The sequence below is a fragment of the Dipodomys spectabilis genome, unplaced genomic scaffold (assembly GCF_019054845.1).
Source record: "Dipodomys spectabilis isolate Male_0828 unplaced genomic scaffold, ASM1905484v1 ptg000175l, whole genome shotgun sequence".
In the NCBI taxonomy this organism is placed as follows: Eukaryota; Metazoa; Chordata; class Mammalia; order Rodentia; family Heteromyidae; genus Dipodomys; species Dipodomys spectabilis.
This window is the reverse complement of record NW_024870852.1, coordinates 3637501-3656071: the sequence shown is the minus strand read 5'-3', so window position 1 is coordinate 3656071 and position 18571 is coordinate 3637501. Positions and strand designations below refer to the sequence as shown.

Sequence of the window (18571 nt, the reverse complement as noted above, 5' to 3'; positions counted from 1 at the left end):
GGACAAAGATCTGGGCATCTCAACTCTCTGTGCTTTATAAGAGCTTTTGCAAAAGAAATTGTGGCATGGCAAAATTATCTACTAAATTATCTACCAAAGCTACTAGGTGACACTTAATTCTTCTTGCTCTTTCAAAATATATGGCTCTGGTGCTTAATTAGAGAGAAGGGTCTTACAGACTCTAGGCTGGCTTCAAACTGCCATCCTCAATTCTCAATATCCTGTGTACTTAGGATTAAAGGTGTGAGCTACCTTTAAATACAGCACAGTTTTTAAAGCAACTTAAACATTGAGGTATACATTTGGTCAGCCAACACTTTTGTGAGAGGCAATGCTGGGTACCAAACCCAGAGCCTCCTGCTTGTAAAGCAAGTACTCTACCACTGAGCTATACCTCAAACCATCTGATTGATGGTTTCTTCTGCTTTTCTGTGTCACTTGCCCATTGCTTGATTCACATCGTTATCAACACATGTAACTCTTTGAAAGGGTTTTGTTTTGTTCCTGTGCATTTCCAACATTTTGTCACACCATTCTGGCTAGCTTTTTGGAAACTTTCATTTTGTAGTAAGAATACTCTTGCTGAAAAGATTATTATTAGAGACCACCAATTTCCTCATATTTTTTGTCCTTCCACTACCAGCTAGCAAACCAAGTCATCCCTTTTATGTGACTGCTTGATTTTGTTTTTATGTTTTGTTTTATTTTATGGGTTTAGGTGAAAATGCCACAACAAATTCACTTTGTATGTCTGCCGTAGCATGAGGGAAATCCTGGGCAAAAGCGAGAGGAAGATTTCCGGGTTGACCCTCTGTGTTTCTTGCTACCAGCCATCTCTCCCCTCTTGTTAACTGGAATGCTTCAACACAAATAACGATGTGTGCGGGCAGCGAACGCGATTGCGTCACACCCAGAACAAGCAGCAGCAATCTGTCAGTAATTCCCGTAGTTTTCCTAAGCAAACCCACCATCCATTGTGCAATCCTTATTTATTTCCATGGAAACGTTTGGACATTTTCATATGTAGCTAAGTCCCCGAACGAAGGATGCTGCTAATTTATCTAGTTTACAGACGTTTGCCATATTGGGAGTTAATGTTATTTGAAGGCCATGCAATGGATCAGAGCTCAGAGTCTTATCATAGTATCTGATGGCCAAGTGCCTCATTTAGGGTTCAGCCTGTAGCCAGAACATTAGTCTTAAAGAAATAGGGTCAAGAAAAAGATTTGGTTTTGTTTTTTTTAATATACTTTGACGTTTCCTTCAAAATTTTTCACAAGACTTACAAGAGAACTCCATACATATGTATGACTATGTATCAATTTTTTAAATGTGACTGAAAAATAGATCTTTGCTCTTATAGATATGAAAGACAAATTATTTCTTTTCCAAATAAGCCAAAGAATGATCCAACTGGATATTGGAAGTGATTGATGTCCTATCATGTCCCATGAGTTCCTTTGTAGAGGCCTCAGCAAGTACTTTTCAATTTACTTGATTAAAAGAATTTTTAAAATCCTGGCACCAGTATCTCATACCTGTAATCCTAGCGACTCATGAGGCCAAGATCTGAGAGTTAGGGTTTGAGGCCAGTGTAGGCAGAAAAGTGTGAGATGTTTATTTCCAATTAAACAGCAAGAAGCAGGAAATGGAGCGATGTCTCAAGTGGAACAGAGCCAGTCTTGAACAAACAAACAACAAAAAAGTGAGGTCTTAAAGCCCATGAATGTGAATATAAAAGAAAAAAATAGTTTCCTCTCTGATTCAAAGATAAAATAACAACTTGGAGGCAAAATTTAGAATATTAAAAAAGTAAGTAATGTCCAAAACAATGTCTCTAATATAGTAAGATACATTTTTAGTCAAAACAGGATCAATTACATTGTCACGATATTGGCAACATAAAGTGTCTTTAATAAACAAGCCATGAATAATTTTTATTGGTCCCAGGAATCTTTCCTCCTAAAGATAATTCACAAATTCATCTCTCACTGTTTTTGTTCAACATTTTTGCAAACATTTCTGAGCCCCTTGTAAGGCAGTACTGTGAGCAGGAGTTATTTATCTGGATTTAATATATAGACTTATGTAGATTTAATTTATATAGAGTCCCACTGATAACTCCCAGAAGGCTAGAATTGGGAGCAGGTTGGAGCTAGGGTGGAGTAATGCAAGTGGCTTCATTGTTGAGCTCACATTGCCCTCTTCTGGCCACATTATGGTACTTCAGCCTGTGAACTCCAAGTTAACCTTACCTTTCCTTTTATTTGAAATTATTTTTATATTAATATTAATCAATTTTACTGCATCTGACTGAAGCCCATATGTACAGAAGAATAAAATATTTCACATTAGTGTTGGCATTTCATATAGCAAAAATAGTCACTAGAGCCTTGAGGAAGAAGGACGGAGAGAAAAACCAATTCATTGAAATGACTATATTGTCTCACGCTCAAACATTGATCAGAGCCTGATGTTCAAGTACAATGATTGTGAAGCATTCATCTGTCTTAGTTTTTCCCTTTAGCAGAATTCCACCTTTTCCAAGACATGTGCATTGTTTAGATATAACATGAGCAACACATGTCATATCCATTGCTTGGAAGAGCCAAGGCTTAGAAGGAAGAAACTTGACCAAGGGATAGTGGATCGATTCCATGACAGTCATAAAGCTTAATGCTGGACATGGAATGAAGAGATCAAAATAGAACCTAGATAAGACCTGTGTTGCAGGAAGCCATGTGTATAAAATGCCACTCATTTGCAACACACACACACACACACACACACACACACACACACACACACACACAAGACAGATAAGCATCTTTAAACTGAACTTGGGAATGTGTGAACTTTTTATTCACAAAGCAAATGTAGGGGAGAGGGAGAGAAACCTGTGCACAATGTCAGCATCCTTATCCATAACTGTTAACATTTCAGTCCTGGAGGAAAATAATTTTAAAGCGAACAGAAAGTCCCATTTCCAAGGAACTCCCTAATCAGATTTTGGTAATAGGCTCATAAAAGTGCTCGGAACTTGCAAATACTGACGCCAGGCTCTTCCATTAAACTTTTACAGGGGAAGCTGATACAGAGAGTGATGATGACGATGATGATGATGATTGTAAAAAATCCTCCATGGATGAGGTAGGTAACTAGGGCTCCTTGTTCCAGGGAGGGTGACAGGCTGTCCCAGCCCCTTGAGCTTCTTGAATCTATTCCATGGTCCCTTTTGCCATCTAGTGGCCAAAAGAGTAAATGCATAACATTTGGTGGGGGGGGGGGGAGGGAGATGTCTATTTATTTATTTATTTATTTATCTTGAGGCAATTTAACAAATTGCCAATGGATCCAAATTCTGGGAGATACAGAGTTTGGAGAAATGGGTCACTGGTACCTATTGGTAAATATTCAAGCATCTCAAGTCACATTGTGTCTCAAAAATACTAACTGCACTGAAGCTAGATAACTTATCAGAGGCGGGTCAAATGATTTTCTTCTTAAAACTGAGAAAAAATTCTGATTGTTCTGTGGAGAACTGACCTGTGGCTATACTGCTGTATTACTTCCTTATTAGCACAGATTCTATGGGATTAATCTATAGTAGTCAATACCAGCAAAAACACCATGAGCTTTTATTAGGTGCCAGGCACTGAGACCTTTTGCTCATAAATGAAACTCACTTCCTCATCACAACAACCCCTATCTGCCGTAAGAAGTGATTTCACTCTAATTTTACAAATGAGTAAACTCAAGCAGAGAGCAGCTAAGTCACTTGTCCAAGATTGCACAACATCCAGCTAATTGGCCTTGACATTTAAAATCAGATGGTCTGGGTACAGAACATGATCTATTAACCCTAGGCTATCCGACCACTCTTTGTCTAACAGATACACTGGAACTGAGAGGGAAAAAACAGTCAGAAAAGCAGTTTCTAGGCCACCCCCACCCACTCCCAACGAGTTAACCTTCTATTTTTCTTATTGACAGCTGTTACGTTCATTCAGTGGCCACCCACAGCATGGCCTTACTATACACTCAGTGTCCAGTCTCCTCACCTCAGACATTACATGGACACTCCCTGGTAGGGAAGACAGCAATCAAGTCATATCTCCAACTTTAGTTTCCTTGCATTATTAAAGTGCAGATTCTGACCCAAGGTCATATGTCTTCCATTCCCTCTTACAGGGCCGAGGTTGTGGCTCCCAGATCTCCCTCCAACCCGAACTACACTGCCTCCTACCATCCTTCACTTTTCTCAAGTGACTGACTAAAGACTGAAAAATGCCATTTTGAGTCTGAACTTCTGAGAAATGCCCCCCTATCCAAATTTGTTTTGATCAGTAACATGCCATCAGTGAGAAATTCTATCCTGTCCAACTTGGCTTTAAGCACCAAATTATTTTTAGATATTATATAAAATTACCATAAAGCTATGTGTATAAGATGCCTGTGAAGTACAAGTGAATCTTCTGATAAGTCACGGGTCCCCTCCAAGGTATCTCATTCCACAGATGCAAATATTTCCAAATCTGACATTTGAATCCTGTCTGATCCCAAACCTTCCACTAAGGGAAGATCAGCCTGAATGCTGTGTCTTATCTCCCAACATGCCTTTCTCTTGGCAATCATCCTGTCCAGAGAGGAGGGGGTGATTTTCTCCTCTCTCCAGTCATGAGACCATTTCCCTGGGGGAAGTAACCCCTTAGTGCCACAAGGCTGTCTCTGGACAGGATTTATCTTTCATTCCTGCTTTCAGGGCACCGCTGGGAGTGAGGCCATGGCCACAGAGGAGATGTCTAACCTGGTGAACTATATTCAGCCAGTCAAGTTTGAGTCATTTGAAATTTCAAAAAGTAAGTGTTCTCTGGAGGGAAAGGAGCAGGTAACAATGCTTGATAAGAAATGTACTCATTTCCTTGTTCATGTAACTGTAACCCCTCTGTACAGTATTTTTACAATAAAAACCTTAAAAAAAGTTCCTAATGTAGTATAAAGCAAATTGTAAATACAAGGTAACTAGATAAGAGCATATGACTTTTAATAGAATTATTCTGTCCTAGTGAAGTCTTAAATATATGCAGGATCTGAGTATCTTGATTTATATATATATATATATATATATATATATATGTGTGTGTGTGTGTGTGTGTGTATATGTATATATGTATACACCTACATGTCTATATAAACATATTATATAATGTATTACAAACATAAATGTATATACTTATATATTTATACACCTAAATACAAATATATGTACCTACAACTTCTGCTATATTGATATCGTGTATGTATTTAATATATAATACAATCACTTGAGAAAGTATCTTATGATTCTTCTCTGAAGTAGTTAATGAAGTTACAAACCAAACATAGTTATCTTAAACTAGTTATTTTATACTTAGTTATATTAAACTAACATGAAACTGACTGAGAGTTTTGTATTCACTTTTGTGCAACTGGAACATACTGTAATTCATCCATTATGTAACTGATTAGAACAAACACCCATTCCACAGAAGGCAGATAGAAAACTGGATGATCCCAATAACTTGACATCAAACCAATTTGCCCAGATTCCATTTATGCAACTCATTTGAGAGATCATATAACAGATTTCCCATCACATCTCTTCATCCAACTACACATCCATACTGAGTGCAAAAAGTATCGTCTTTCCCGCACATAAAGAACAGAGACTTTTATGAAAGTTCCCCCTCATATCTGCATGAAGTGTAAGATACTAACAGTGGAGCAAATGTTTCCTTACAGTAAGGCCTGTGAAGATATCCTCACTAAAACTGAAATTTTGCTTAAGTGCAGCAGCCTCTGCAAAAGGATAGCTTTGTGGATAGACTTCAGCCCAAATTCCTATACAACAGGCTGGCTGATAGTTGCATCATTTGACCAGAGTCTTAACTTAGTGACATTCAGTATCTAATAGCCACAGGCACTTGGCTTTCGGCACAGTTCATATGGAACATTTTAGCATTTCTTTTCTTTTTTTTCTTTTTGTCACTCATGGGGCTTGAACTCTGGGCCTGGATGTTGTCCCTGAGCTCTTCAGCTCAAGTCAGGTGCTCTACCAATTGAGCCACCGGTTTTCTGGTGATTACTTGGAGATCATAGTCTCACAGACTTTCTGCCCGGGCTGGCTTTGGACCTTGATCCTCAGATCTCAGCCTCCTGAGTATCTAGGATGACAGGCATGAGCCACTGGTGCCTGGAATTTCATCATTTCTTAATATTGTCATAACTAATACTATGTTGTTCAATAACCTAAAATGGTGACCTTTATATCATTTTAACTTTCATGGGCTATGAAATAAGTTTTCCTAATTCACTAGTTAAAATAGCCTCAACAAAGCCAAGTGTGAGAAGGGACAGATCTGTAGAACCTACAGATGACATCAGCCAGATTTAGAAATGCCTTTCTTCTGGGGTTGTATCCTTGTTATTAGCTTCCTTAGGAAAGTGAGGGTGAGGATTCTTATAAACTACTCATCCTGTGCTCACTTTATTGTCACCAGCAGCCATGTTTAAAATAGTCATGTGAAAGTGGATTTATGATGAACCAAAATAAAAGAACTTGAGAGTACACTGGAGAAGGCAGGAGATGGCTAAAAATGGAATCTGGCATGTAGGCAAGGAATGAGGTTTTGATTTTGAAAGAAAGGAGATTAAAAAGAGAGCAATTTTGAAAGGTCACTTGGTTTTAAAGTCTTTGAGCTGTCTAACCTCTGTTGGACTTGCTTCTGAATGCTGGGCACCACTGTTGATGTCCCGTGGGGTAGAGAGTAGAGTTGTTTGACTCTCCGTCTATCTGAGCTGAAACAGTTTTTTGCCCCCTCACTTTCTTTCTCTCTCTTTTTTCTTTCTTTCTTTCTTTCTTTCTTTCTTTCTTTCTTTCTTTCTTTCTTTCTTTCTTTCTTTCTTTCTTTCTTTCTTTCTTTCTTCTCTTTCTTTCTTTCTTTCTTTCTCCTCTTTCTTTCTTTCTTTCTTTCTTTCTTTCTTTCTTTCTTTCTTTCTTTCTTTCTTTCTTTCTTTCTTTCTTTCTTTCTTTCTTTCTTTCTTTCTGTCTTTCTTCCTTCCTTTCTGTCTTTCTTTTTCTGTCAGTTGTATAGCTTGAACTCAAGGCCTAGGCACTGTCCCTGAGCTTTTGGGCTCAAACCTAGTATACTACCACTGTGACCCACAGCACTACTTCCAGTTTTCTCGTGGTTAATTGGAGGTAAGACTCTCATGGAGTTTCTTGCCTGGGCTGGCTTCAACCCATGTTCCTCAGGTCTCAGCCTCTTGAGTAGCTAGGATTACAGGCCTGAGCCACTAGTACCCATCTCCCCACCTTTTCTTTTCCCTCCCTCCTTCCCTCCCTCCCTCCCTCCCTCCCTTCTTTCTTTCTTTCTTTCTTTCTTTCTTTCTTTCTTTCTTTCTTTCTTTCTTTCTTTCTTTCTTTCTTTCTTTCCCTCCCTCCCTCCCTCTCTCTCTCTCTCTCTCTCTTTCTTTCTTTCTTTCTTTCTTTCTTTCCCTCCCTCCCTCCCTCCCTCTCCCTCTCCCTCTCTCTCTCTCTCTCTCTCTCTCTCTCTCTCTCTCTCTCTCTCTCTCTCTCTCTTTCTTTTCTAGTCCTGGGGCTTGAACTCAGTGCCTGTGCTCTATCTCTGAGCTTCCTTGTGCTCAACGCTAATGTTCTACCACTTGTGCCACAGCACCACTTCCTGCTTTTTCTAAGTAGTTTATTGGAGATAAGAGTCTTGCAGACTTTATTGCCTGAGTTGGCTTTGAAACAGGATCCCCAGATCTTAGCCTCCTGAGTTCCTAGGATTACATACAATGAGCCACCAGCACCCAGCTGCTCCCTTCACTTTTATTGGAGGCTTATATTCTTTTTGTGTGTGGTTTTTTTTCTTTCTTTCTTTTTAAAGCACTTTTGTAGTTTAAGAATGTTGAGATCAGCAACACATCCCCTTCTCTGTCCTTATTTCCTGATATGAAAATGACACACACATGAAAATCACACACACACACACACACACACACACACCCTGCCCAAATCTGGAAAACTCCCAAGGGTCTTTTTACTGCGAATGTCTTAATTCTGAGGCCACATTAGCTGTTAGGAAAGTAAGAAAAGGTGGCAATGTGCACATGAATAACATACTGAGCACTAACACAAATGTCCTGTGGTATCATTTGTTAGTACAAGAAGCCAATCTGGATGGATTGAGAACAAACGATCTTACAAGGTCCCTGGCTCTTTGGAAAAATCCATTTTTATTTCCACACTGGGTTCATCTAAAATTCATTCTTACCCCTAAGTTGCCCAACCACAAGTTTGTGACACCAATTCATAAATATTAGTCAAGACAATGATCAAGACTTAACTGTTGTCATAGGTGGTAGTCACCAGAAAAAAAGATAGAATATGAAAGTTATGTCTGCATTCAATTTCCTTCAACTTCATTGACTATCACCTACCTCTTTTATGTTATAAAACTATCAGATATATGCTTTTTATAAAGGTATGAGATAAAGAAACACAAGGGTTATCATGGTGAATTTTATTTCTCATCTTCTCTTATTTATTGTTGTTGAACTCAGAAAGAAACAAAAGCTTTGAAATGTCTTCCTTTGTGGAAACCAAAGGGCTGGAACAGCTCACCAAGACTCCGGTGGAATTTGTCGAGTATCCTTGATTGACGAATATCTTCGGAAACAGCACCTCTGAAGTCATGTGCTACTCGATTGTTTGTTCATTTAGTAAGGGGGAAGGTGTATCAACCGGCTCATGTCTACAGTCCAAAAATGAGGAATGGTCCCAGGTCTCACACTCAATGCTGAGGAGACCTAGCCTGCCCCATGGGAAGGCCAGCTAGGCTTAGAGCAGAGAAAGCCCAAGAACACAGGATTCTGTTCTCTCGTACCATCAAGCTGAGTCCCTTGCCAATCTGCTTAATCATGACTTTCCTCCAAACAGAAATACTGTTGCTATTTCCTGTTTGCATTAGGTATAATATATATTAAGCCAAGGCTATGTACTTTATGCATACAGAATATATAGCTAATGTGTATCTATACCATAATCCTGATCACATGAATGTAATACCCGTCCAATTTAAAAAAATTGAATGGCTGGGAAGGTGGCTCCATGGTCCAGTGCTTGCCTTGCATACATGAGGCCCTAGGTTCAATTCCTCAGCACCGTATAAGTAGAAAAAGCAAGAAGTGGCACTGTGGCTCAAGCGGTAGAGCGCTAGCCTTGAGTTGAAGAGCTGAGGGACAGCACCCAGGTCCAGAGTTCAGGCCCCATGACTGGCAAAAAAAAAAGTTGAATGATGATGATAATAACGATCATTATATATATATATATATATATATATATATATATGTATGTTGTAAACATATATATATATATATATAAAACAACATCATTGTTCATACAACCTTTTTACTATCATTATTATTCATGAAACAAAACAGAATCAAATGAGCTTTTAATTTTTTTCCATAAAATTAATGCTAACCATATGGAAGTATTCAATTTGATGAAACAAGTCCTACCGTAAAAAGCCACCTTTCATCCCCTTTAATTCTCATGATAATCCTGCTATGTACAAATTATTAAATTGACTTTATTAGTAAGAAACCTGCAATACAAAAAGGCAGACTTACTTTATCAAGATCATTAGTAAACACATTTCAGAGTCAAGCCTCGGATCCTAAGCACTTGGCTCAGAGCCTTAGCTGACCTTTATCTAACTTCACAACTGTCAGTCAAATTCAAAGTTCTTAGAATGGAAACTGAACCAAAGCTATGGCACAATTATAAGCCTCTGTGCTTTATTTATCTCATTATCAATCACATAGACTACCAATCTTGGCAAATACCATTGCCAGTTAAGGAAAAGAGCAAGGAGCAGTATTTCAAGAATGGCAATGCAGCCAAGGGGCTGGTGGTTTATACCTGTAATCCTAGCCATGCAGGAGAAAGAGATTTGAGGATCATGATTTGATCCTGCCAGCTTGGGCAGGAAAATCTGTGAGACTCTTATCAACAATTAACCAGCAAAAAGCCAGAAGTGAAGGTGTGGCTCAAGTGGTAGAGTGCCAGCCTTAAGCAAAAAGGCCAGGCAAAAACCTGAGGCTCTGAGTTCAAGCCCCAGTACCAGCGATATATAGCTGAACTCTTAGCTGCTTCTTTGAAAGACAGTGCACACAGTACCATCTTCTCACATGACTCAATGAGCTTCAGTATCCTTCTGTGTCCATAATTATTAAGCTTATTCCGCTGAATTCCACTCAGCTATTTTTGCTGCCCTTTTACTTTTCACTCACAAGACTCTGTCCCGGTGATGATCTGCTTTTATTAGAAGAGCAATCACATTTGTTATTGGTTCAGACAGTCTTTGGCATATTTTATCCATAAATTCCACGTGGATATGTTATGACCACTTCATTTCTGCAATGGAGAAAGACAAGGACTTAAACTAGATATTTTTATAATTGTATTCACTACTTAACATGATGGTCCAGATATAACAAAATGCAGCTCAGCAGGATATACCCAAAAGGCACCCGCGTGGATTCATCCAACTACATGCCTCAGCTCTTCTGGAATGCCGGCTGTCAGATGGTTGCTCTGAATTTCCAGACAGTGGGTAAGTAGCATTGCCATGCTTCTTTTCATTCTGCTTCCAAGTTATATTCCCAGGTGTCCAAAACCCTTTCCTGTGTAAGCAGCCAAGGAAATTCTGTCACATTTGAAGGAAAAATAATCAATTAACAATACAAGTAAATCTCAAGGAAGAAATATCCCTGAATTTTGAACATTGAGCATTTTTTTAATGATTTATAGACAGGTCTTCACTTTTTTAAGCAAACAAATACTACCTTTAAGCTTTTAAAGGTAGTATTAGATTATTTTAGGAAAAAATGTAAAATTCTTCCACTCAGAGATTTGACACTATTAACTTTTGTCTTGGTAAGCTGTGCATCATCATTTTGCTTATATATGTATACACATATATGTAAGCTACATACATGATAATAATAACTTGTGAAAAGGAAATACATACTTATAAATGTTTAAATACTATAAAGAAACACATCTTAATAGACATATTTTTTAAACATTTTTAAATTCACTAAAAATCATTTTCTCTATATATACATTTTTTTCAGTATCCAGTGCCCTGAGAATAACAACCTTGCATACAAATGGTTAAATTTCTCTCCTAAGACATTTTTTGAAAAATTTCTGAAGTAAAAATAATATTCATGTTAAAATATGTGTAGGGATCTGCTTTCTCTATGTCATGTTCATGTTGGCCTTCTGTATGCAGAATGACTTTGAATATCTTCTGCAGTGCTGGTTTAGTGGTGGTAACTTGTTTAAGTTTCAGTTTATTATAGAATGTTGTAATTTGCCCTTTGGCCCTTAATGAAAGCTTAGCTGGATGTAGTATTCTTAGTTGACAGTTGTTTGGTCTCAGTGCTTGAAAATGCGTCATTCCAAGCCCTTCTTGCTTTTTAAGGTTTCTGCTGAGAACACTACCATTATTTAATAGCTTTTTCCTTGTAAGTAACTTATCTTTTCTCTTTAGCAGCCTTAAGTATCCTGTTTATTTTCTGTAAAATAAGATTTGATCAGTTTTGAAGACTCCTTTCCTCCTTCTTGGATTTTTTTTGTATGTTTACTTCCTCTCTGTTTATTCCGCCTTCCTTTTCCTCTCACTTTAATCCCAGAAATTCTGTCTTCTATGCCATCTATTCTGCTGTAGAAACTTTTTACTTTATGTTTTATTTCTCTGCCTTCAGTTTGATGACTTTTCAGGATGCTTATCTCTTTATTGAAATACTTTTTTTGAGTCTAGCATTGATTTTCTTAATTAATTGATTTGTTATGTGTACTTTCTTTCATCTTTTTTAACTGTGTTTTCATTGGACTCTTTTGTATTCTCTTGAAATTTGTTTAGCCTTTGGCATTCACCATAAATTCTTCCACTAGTCTTTTATTAACTTCATCACATTCAAAAATTCCTTGTTTTTATATCAGCAGTTCTTTAAGCCCAGGATGTGAAGTTTCCTCATTTACACTGTTTTGTTCCTTTATTGTGTGGGTGTTCTTCTCTGGGAGTGACATATTTCCCTGATAGCTCATATTTCTTGTATTTTTGTAATGGGCTTTACCCATTTGAAGAGCTTCTTTGGTAATGACTTTCAGGGTGTCTGAAATCTCCCTGGTGGGTTATTCTCTGTGATCTCTGTTGATTCGATGTGCTTCCCATCTGAGGAGGGACTTCATAGAATAGCATGGATGGGTGGCCGTCCTTCTCCTTTGGATATTGGTTGTGATCTACAGTCCTTCTCCTTGTTCCTGTGAAGCTTGAGAGCCCTTACCTGCCTTAAATGCTTGTAATTATCTTAGGCCATAGGTTGGCATTCTAGAGCAGGGGTGAGATATTAGAAATGCCTCATAGCCCTTCCCCCTGCCAAATGGAGCCTGAGAGGAAGTCACTCACCCAACATAGATAGCTTTTGACTGCCATGACACTCCTGCAGCTCTTTCCCCTGCTTCCTTCTCCCTGATCCTGCAGAGTTTGGGAATAAGGCACGCACCTTCCACAACTGGTTGCACACCTCAGGCTCCTAGAGAAACAAAAATAAACCAAGCCCTAAACCAGCAGATGAAAAAAAGTCATAAAGATTAGATCAGAAATAAATGAGAAAGTGAAAGAACTATAGTAAGAATCAACTAAATTAAAATTGGCTCTTTGAAATAAATAAAAATAAACCCATTTATAATCTCTTAGCAAATATGACCAAAAGAAGAAACCACCAAAATAAATAAAATCAGTGATTAAATCACAATAAATAAGAGTAAAATTCAGAATATTATAAGGGAATACTTGGCAAATCGTTATGCCAACAAGCTGGAAAACTCTGTATAAGTAGAGGTGTTCTTTTTTTTTTTGGTCATGGGGCTTGAACTCTGGGCCTGGGCGCTGTCCCTCAGCTTTTCAGCTCAAGGCGAGAGCTCTACCACTTGAGTCACAGTGCCACTTCCCTTTGTATAATTATATATTAGTTACAAGTGACCATAGAAGTGAAAATTCCAAAAAGCAAATATTTCCCTGTAATACAAATACGCAAATAATTGTAGTATCTTCTATGAGAAAAGTATATAGGAATCAATCCTTAAAATATGGCTGATGGGCTGGGAAGATGGCTCAGTGGTAGAGTGCTTGCCTGGCATGCATGAGGCCCTGGGTTCAATTCCTCAGCACCAAATAAGCAGAAAAAGCCAGAAGTGGTGCTGTGGTTCAAGTGGTAGAGTGCTAGCCTTGAGCTGAAGAGCTCAGGGACAGCACCCAGGCCCAGAGTTCAGGCCCCATGACCAATATAAATAAATAAATAAATAAAAATATGGCCAAGAGGAGTATAAATTAAAGTTTTTGGAGGGCATTGTAGCAAGATTTGTCCAAAATAAAATTAAGCTTGTGCAATGTGCACATGTTTTTGACTCAGAAATCTCACTGCAAGAAAAATCATTGATGTGTCCTAGCATTCACTACAATGGCAAGTCTGTAATGGTGAAGAATTAGAAGCATCAGTGTGCACAATGATAGATCTGGCTAAACACATTTAATCAAATATTTTATTCAAAGGAATTTTAAATAGCTGTTAACATTAAAGGAGAAATACATCACTCTAAGTGGCATGCAACCATGCACTTGAAGTGGAAAAAACAATTACGAAGTGTGGTCTGTTTGAAGCGTTTCTCTGGATTTGGAGGATTACAAATAAAATTTTCTTTTTAATTTTATGTTTTGTACATTCTTACAACAAATAACGATTTCCTTTGTGTAGAGGTATATTCACAAAAATGATGTATAAACCAATCTCAATTCGCAGCCTTAGTGTTTGCCCCAATTATGACTGAACTCACAGTGTTGTCTTTGCTTTTGACATCTAGACCTGGCTATGCAAATAAACATGGGCATGTATGAGTACAATGGGAAGAGTGGCTACAGACTGAAGCCGGAATTCATGAGGAGACCGGACAAGCACTTCGACCCATTCACAGAAGGCATCGTGGATGGGATAGTGGCCAACACTTTGTCAGTCAAAGTACGTAGCTGTCACACACTGGTCCAGAACAGAAATCTTTACTACTAATTTATTTTTATGCAAAGAAGTAGCTTAGGCATTAAAATCTTGGTAACTGATGAAGGCACTACTTCCTTTCTAGGATTTTTCCTTTAACTGTATTTTTTGTCCTTTTTTTGGTACCGGGGATCAAACCCAGGATGGTTTTTCCTTTAAAGAATCAAATTCACATCAAAAATGTTCACAGGTCATGAATTAAGCATTAGTATCTCATGCTTGTAATTCTAGCTACTCAGAAGGTTGATATCCAGAAGATCAAGGTTCAAAGACAAACCAGGCAGAGCAGTCCACAAGACTGCTTTTTACCAAAAAAGCTGGCTAAAGGGCAGGCTGGAGGTGTGATCCAAGTGGTAGAACATCAGCTGCTAGCAAAATGTCAAGCAAGTATTTGAGTTCAAATTCTAGTACCAACAAAAAAAGATGGAGGAAGGAAGGAAGGAAGGAAGGAAGGAAGGACGGAAAGAAGGAAGGAAGGAAGGAAGGAAGGAAGGAAGGAAGGAAGGAAGGAAGGAAGGAAGGAAGGAGAGAGAAAAAGAGGGAAGAAAGAAAGAAAGCAGGAGGGAGGGAGAAAGAGAAAGAGAGAAAGATAAGAGAGAAAAAGAAAAAAAAAACAGGAAGGAAGGAAGGAAGATTGTTCATAAGCCACATTCACGACATAAAGAGACTGAGCCTCATTCTTAATACAATGTTTAAAAATGGATTGTAAATAAATCAAATAAATTCCGTGAGACCCACCAACCCAGTCTTTTCCTTTAGTGAAACACACATGACAGCTGGCTGCCCATAATAAAGTTCCTCTGGTCTCTTTCCCCCACCAGTTCCTTTTAGTTCTAAGCAAAATTATAGAAAAGAACATCTTTATTAAATATGAAACAGAAGCTTTCAAGTAATACCATGAATAGTCACAGACTATTATGAATAGTCACCCAAGTTTTCAGGGATTTAAATTTTCGTTATCAATAATCTTCAAGCGTTGCTTTATTAAATATATATCTGAACCTAAACTTTCATTCCAAAAGATTTTCTTCAGTCTTTGAAATAGATGTTATAGCACATACATTTCTTTACCTGTCAGGAAAGCTTTTTAAAAAATCATTATCTATAAATAGTTGTAGAAAGAGGTTTCCATTCAGCCTTTCAGTTTATGGAGATAATGCATCTTGATCAATGTTGTGCTCACACCTGTAATCCTAGCTACACAGGAGGCTGCGATCTGAGGATCACGGTTCAAAACCAGCCCAGGCAGGAAAGTCTGTGAGACTTTTATCTCCAATTAACCACCAGAAAACTGGAAGTGGTACTGTGGCTCATGTGTAGAGTGCTTGTCTTGAGCTGAAGAGCTCAGGGACAGCGCCTGGCCCCAGAGTTCAAGTCCCACAACCAACAGAAAAAAAAAAAAGGAAAGAAATGAAAGAACTTGCACATGGATTCTATAAACACTTGGTGATCGAAGCTATTATTCTTTTAGTGCTTTAAAGAATCATTTGTTCTATGTTTAACTATGCAACTGAGAAAGCCCTTTATTGGAACATGAGGCACAAGTTTCAACAAAACATTTAACAAATTAACAACTGCTTTAAGCAAAGTTTTTGGAAAGAGATGAACTATGTAAAAAAAAAAAGTCTGTGTGCCAGCATCATTAATTTCTATCTGGCCTAAGCAGTTGAGTTCCTTCTGTCCCCAAACTTACATCATTTTATATCAAAGATTTAAAAATAAAAATTTAATAAAGCATCCTACAATTTCATCTTGCAAAGTTATTTCAGACATCATATGTAGAGTGAAGTTGGCAGGCTTGGAGCTTCAATAATTATATTTATTTTAGGAAGTTTTTTTCCAGCCAAGGATGGTTAATTCTTGTCAACTGTGATTCAACAAACACTCCTACCCATCCTATGATTGGTAGAATGCTATTTAAAGAGCAATTGTTATAGGTGGGTCATATTAATGATATGTTTGCTCTTCTTTAATAACTTCATTTTGTTTCATAGATGTTTTTAAATAAGTATATTCATTTTGTCTTGAAAATTCCATGTGACCCTGTAAGTGAATATAATACCATGTCATAAAGACAGGAAACTCTGCTGAGGCAGGAGACTCAGAAGCCATTTCTGTCCAGAGTGGGGACATCATTCTGGAACTGCTCCTGAGTGAAACAGACCAGGCTGTAGAAGCATCCTCTCTGCCTTCATCATTACTGCCAGACCAATGTGCAGCTCACCTGTGCATTCAGGCTTCTGATGGATCATCTGTAGCAACCTCAGAGTTCTAGAGAGGATGGTGAACTGACAGGATGCCCACTGTCCTGTCCCACTGACAAAAACATTGTGGCTCACTGTCAACTGTTTAGTTTAGGGGATCCTCATTTGATCAAATATGACCTGAAAACAGGAGTGTCCCCAGTTGGGCTTATATCCTGGGGAAATTTCACACTTGTTGAGAAATAACTGCTAAGAGCTAGATCTTCACGTTTCACAGAGGTGATCATTTCTTGTCACCTCTGCCTCTTCAGGGATTATAGACATTTGCCAACTGGTCCAAGAACTCACACTTCTCCTGTTGCTTCTATTTCATCTTGCGAATGGCTCCCTGTGGAACAGCAGCATTTGTACGTGCTCACAGTGATCTCCTATGTCTTTGTTACCCATTTATCAACACTTGCTTTTTAAACTTTTATTCCAGATTATTTCGGGTCAATTTCTTTCCGACAAGAAAGTCGGGACATACGTGGAAGTGGATATGTTTGGTTTGCCGGTGGACACAAGGAGAAAGGCATTTAAGACCAAGACATCCCAAGGAAATGCTGTCAATCCTGTCTGGGAAGAAGAACCAATTGTGTTCAAAAAAGTGAGTCCCATGTGCTTGACAGGAGCTATCTTTTCTCAGATGTCTTGCATGGGGAAAAACTTAGTTACTTGCTTCATTTAAAGAGAACTCACAAATTTGTGTAGCAGTTGTACATGAACTCTGTCATAAAAGCTGCTGGGTTTGAGGCCTTACTTGAAGACATAAAAGTCATTTGCAATGAAGACATAAAAGCAAACGCAGCCAGGCACTGGTGCTTCAACCCTGTAATCCTAGCTAATCAAGTGGATAAGAGCTACAGATCATAGCCCAAATACAGCCTGGGCAGAAGAATCTATAAGATTCTTATTTCCAGTTAACCACCAAAGAGCCAGAAGTCGAGCTGTGGCTCAAGTGGCAGAAAATCAGCAAAAAAAGCTAAAGGATAGTGCCCAGACCAAGAGTTCAATTCCAATACTGGTACCAAAAACAAAAACAAGCCAGGTACCGGTGGCTCACACCTATAATCCTAGCTACTCAGGAAGCTGAGATCTGAGGATCATGATGTGAAGCCAGTCCAGGCAGTGGTTTATCTGCAATAAACTACTCATAAAAAGCTGAAAATGACACTGTGGCTCAGGTGGTAGAGTGCTAACTTTGAGCACAAAAGCTTAGGGACAGACCCCAGGCCCTTATTTCAAGCCCTAGGACCACCCCCCCAAAAAATTAAAAACAAATAAATAAAATTTAAAAATAACCAAATACACAGTGATAAGGTCTCTAATATTTTGTGTTCAAACACAGAACTTTCTTTATTTTCCTATGGAGAATGTTCACATAAGAAGAAAATGGCCTGTACTTTATACAAATGCCTTACAGACCAGAGTGCTGTGATCAAAAACACAGAGAAAGCTCTTTTTCTGAGAACCATGTCTTTTCCTTCTAAACATTTACTTTGCAGAGCAACAGCCTTTAACCTAAATTACTACAATAGAAGCCTCTACTTGTTATGGAAAATCGAAGCCTGGTTCTATAATACTTTATTTTCTGTGTGGTCCTCACTCCTGTAACCAGAGATGTTTCTCACATCCTCACAGGTAGTTCTCCCTTCCCTGGCCTGTTTGAGGATAGCGGCTTATGAAGAAGGAGGGAAATTCATTGGTCACCGGATCTTGCCAGTACAAGCCATTAGGCCAGGTATGGATGGTGGTGTGGTGGCAAATGCTTAAAGTTGTAATGAAAATAATCGCGGACTTTTGCCTGGTTAGGATTCAAGCAATTATTTGCTGCTTGGTGACTTTTCCAGGTAACCAGGGATATATAAGTTTCTGGACTTAAATCTAGTCCTTTTTTGGTTTTGCAGCATGCAAGTCCACTTGTGTCCTTAATACCTACACATAACAGAACACCTGAAAACTCTCAGATAACGGTTTATGTCCATGGCTAGTGGATCTGGGGATTAGTAGTGTGCACTAATCTGTTTTTCACAACTATCATGAGAGTATCTCTCGTAGATTACTTTTATTTGGCTCGTGGGTTTTGGAGACAGAAAGCACAGGATCAGAAAAGCTCCTCTGTTTTGCCTCAGACGAGGTCCCGATATTGAGTGCAT

The 18571-nt window shown here is 38.5% G+C and overlaps 1 protein-coding gene across 2 annotated transcripts in view; it reads left to right on the top strand.

Annotated features, from left to right (window-relative positions):
• Plcb1 (phospholipase C beta 1) overlaps positions 1 to 18571 on the top strand; it is a 631005-nt gene that overhangs the window by 492779 nt on the left and 119655 nt on the right. For both annotated transcript variants that reach the window (XM_042694512.1, XM_042694513.1), the window contains exons 15-21: positions 3083 to 3150; positions 4763 to 4859; positions 8608 to 8692; positions 10540 to 10664; positions 13982 to 14136; positions 16858 to 17022; positions 18057 to 18156. In XM_042694512.1, the coding sequence (XP_042550446.1) occupies positions 3083 to 3150; positions 4763 to 4859; positions 8608 to 8692; positions 10540 to 10664; positions 13982 to 14136; positions 16858 to 17022; positions 18057 to 18156 (795 nt within the window). The remainder of the gene's footprint in view (positions 1 to 3082; positions 3151 to 4762; positions 4860 to 8607; positions 8693 to 10539; positions 10665 to 13981; positions 14137 to 16857; positions 17023 to 18056; positions 18157 to 18571) is intronic.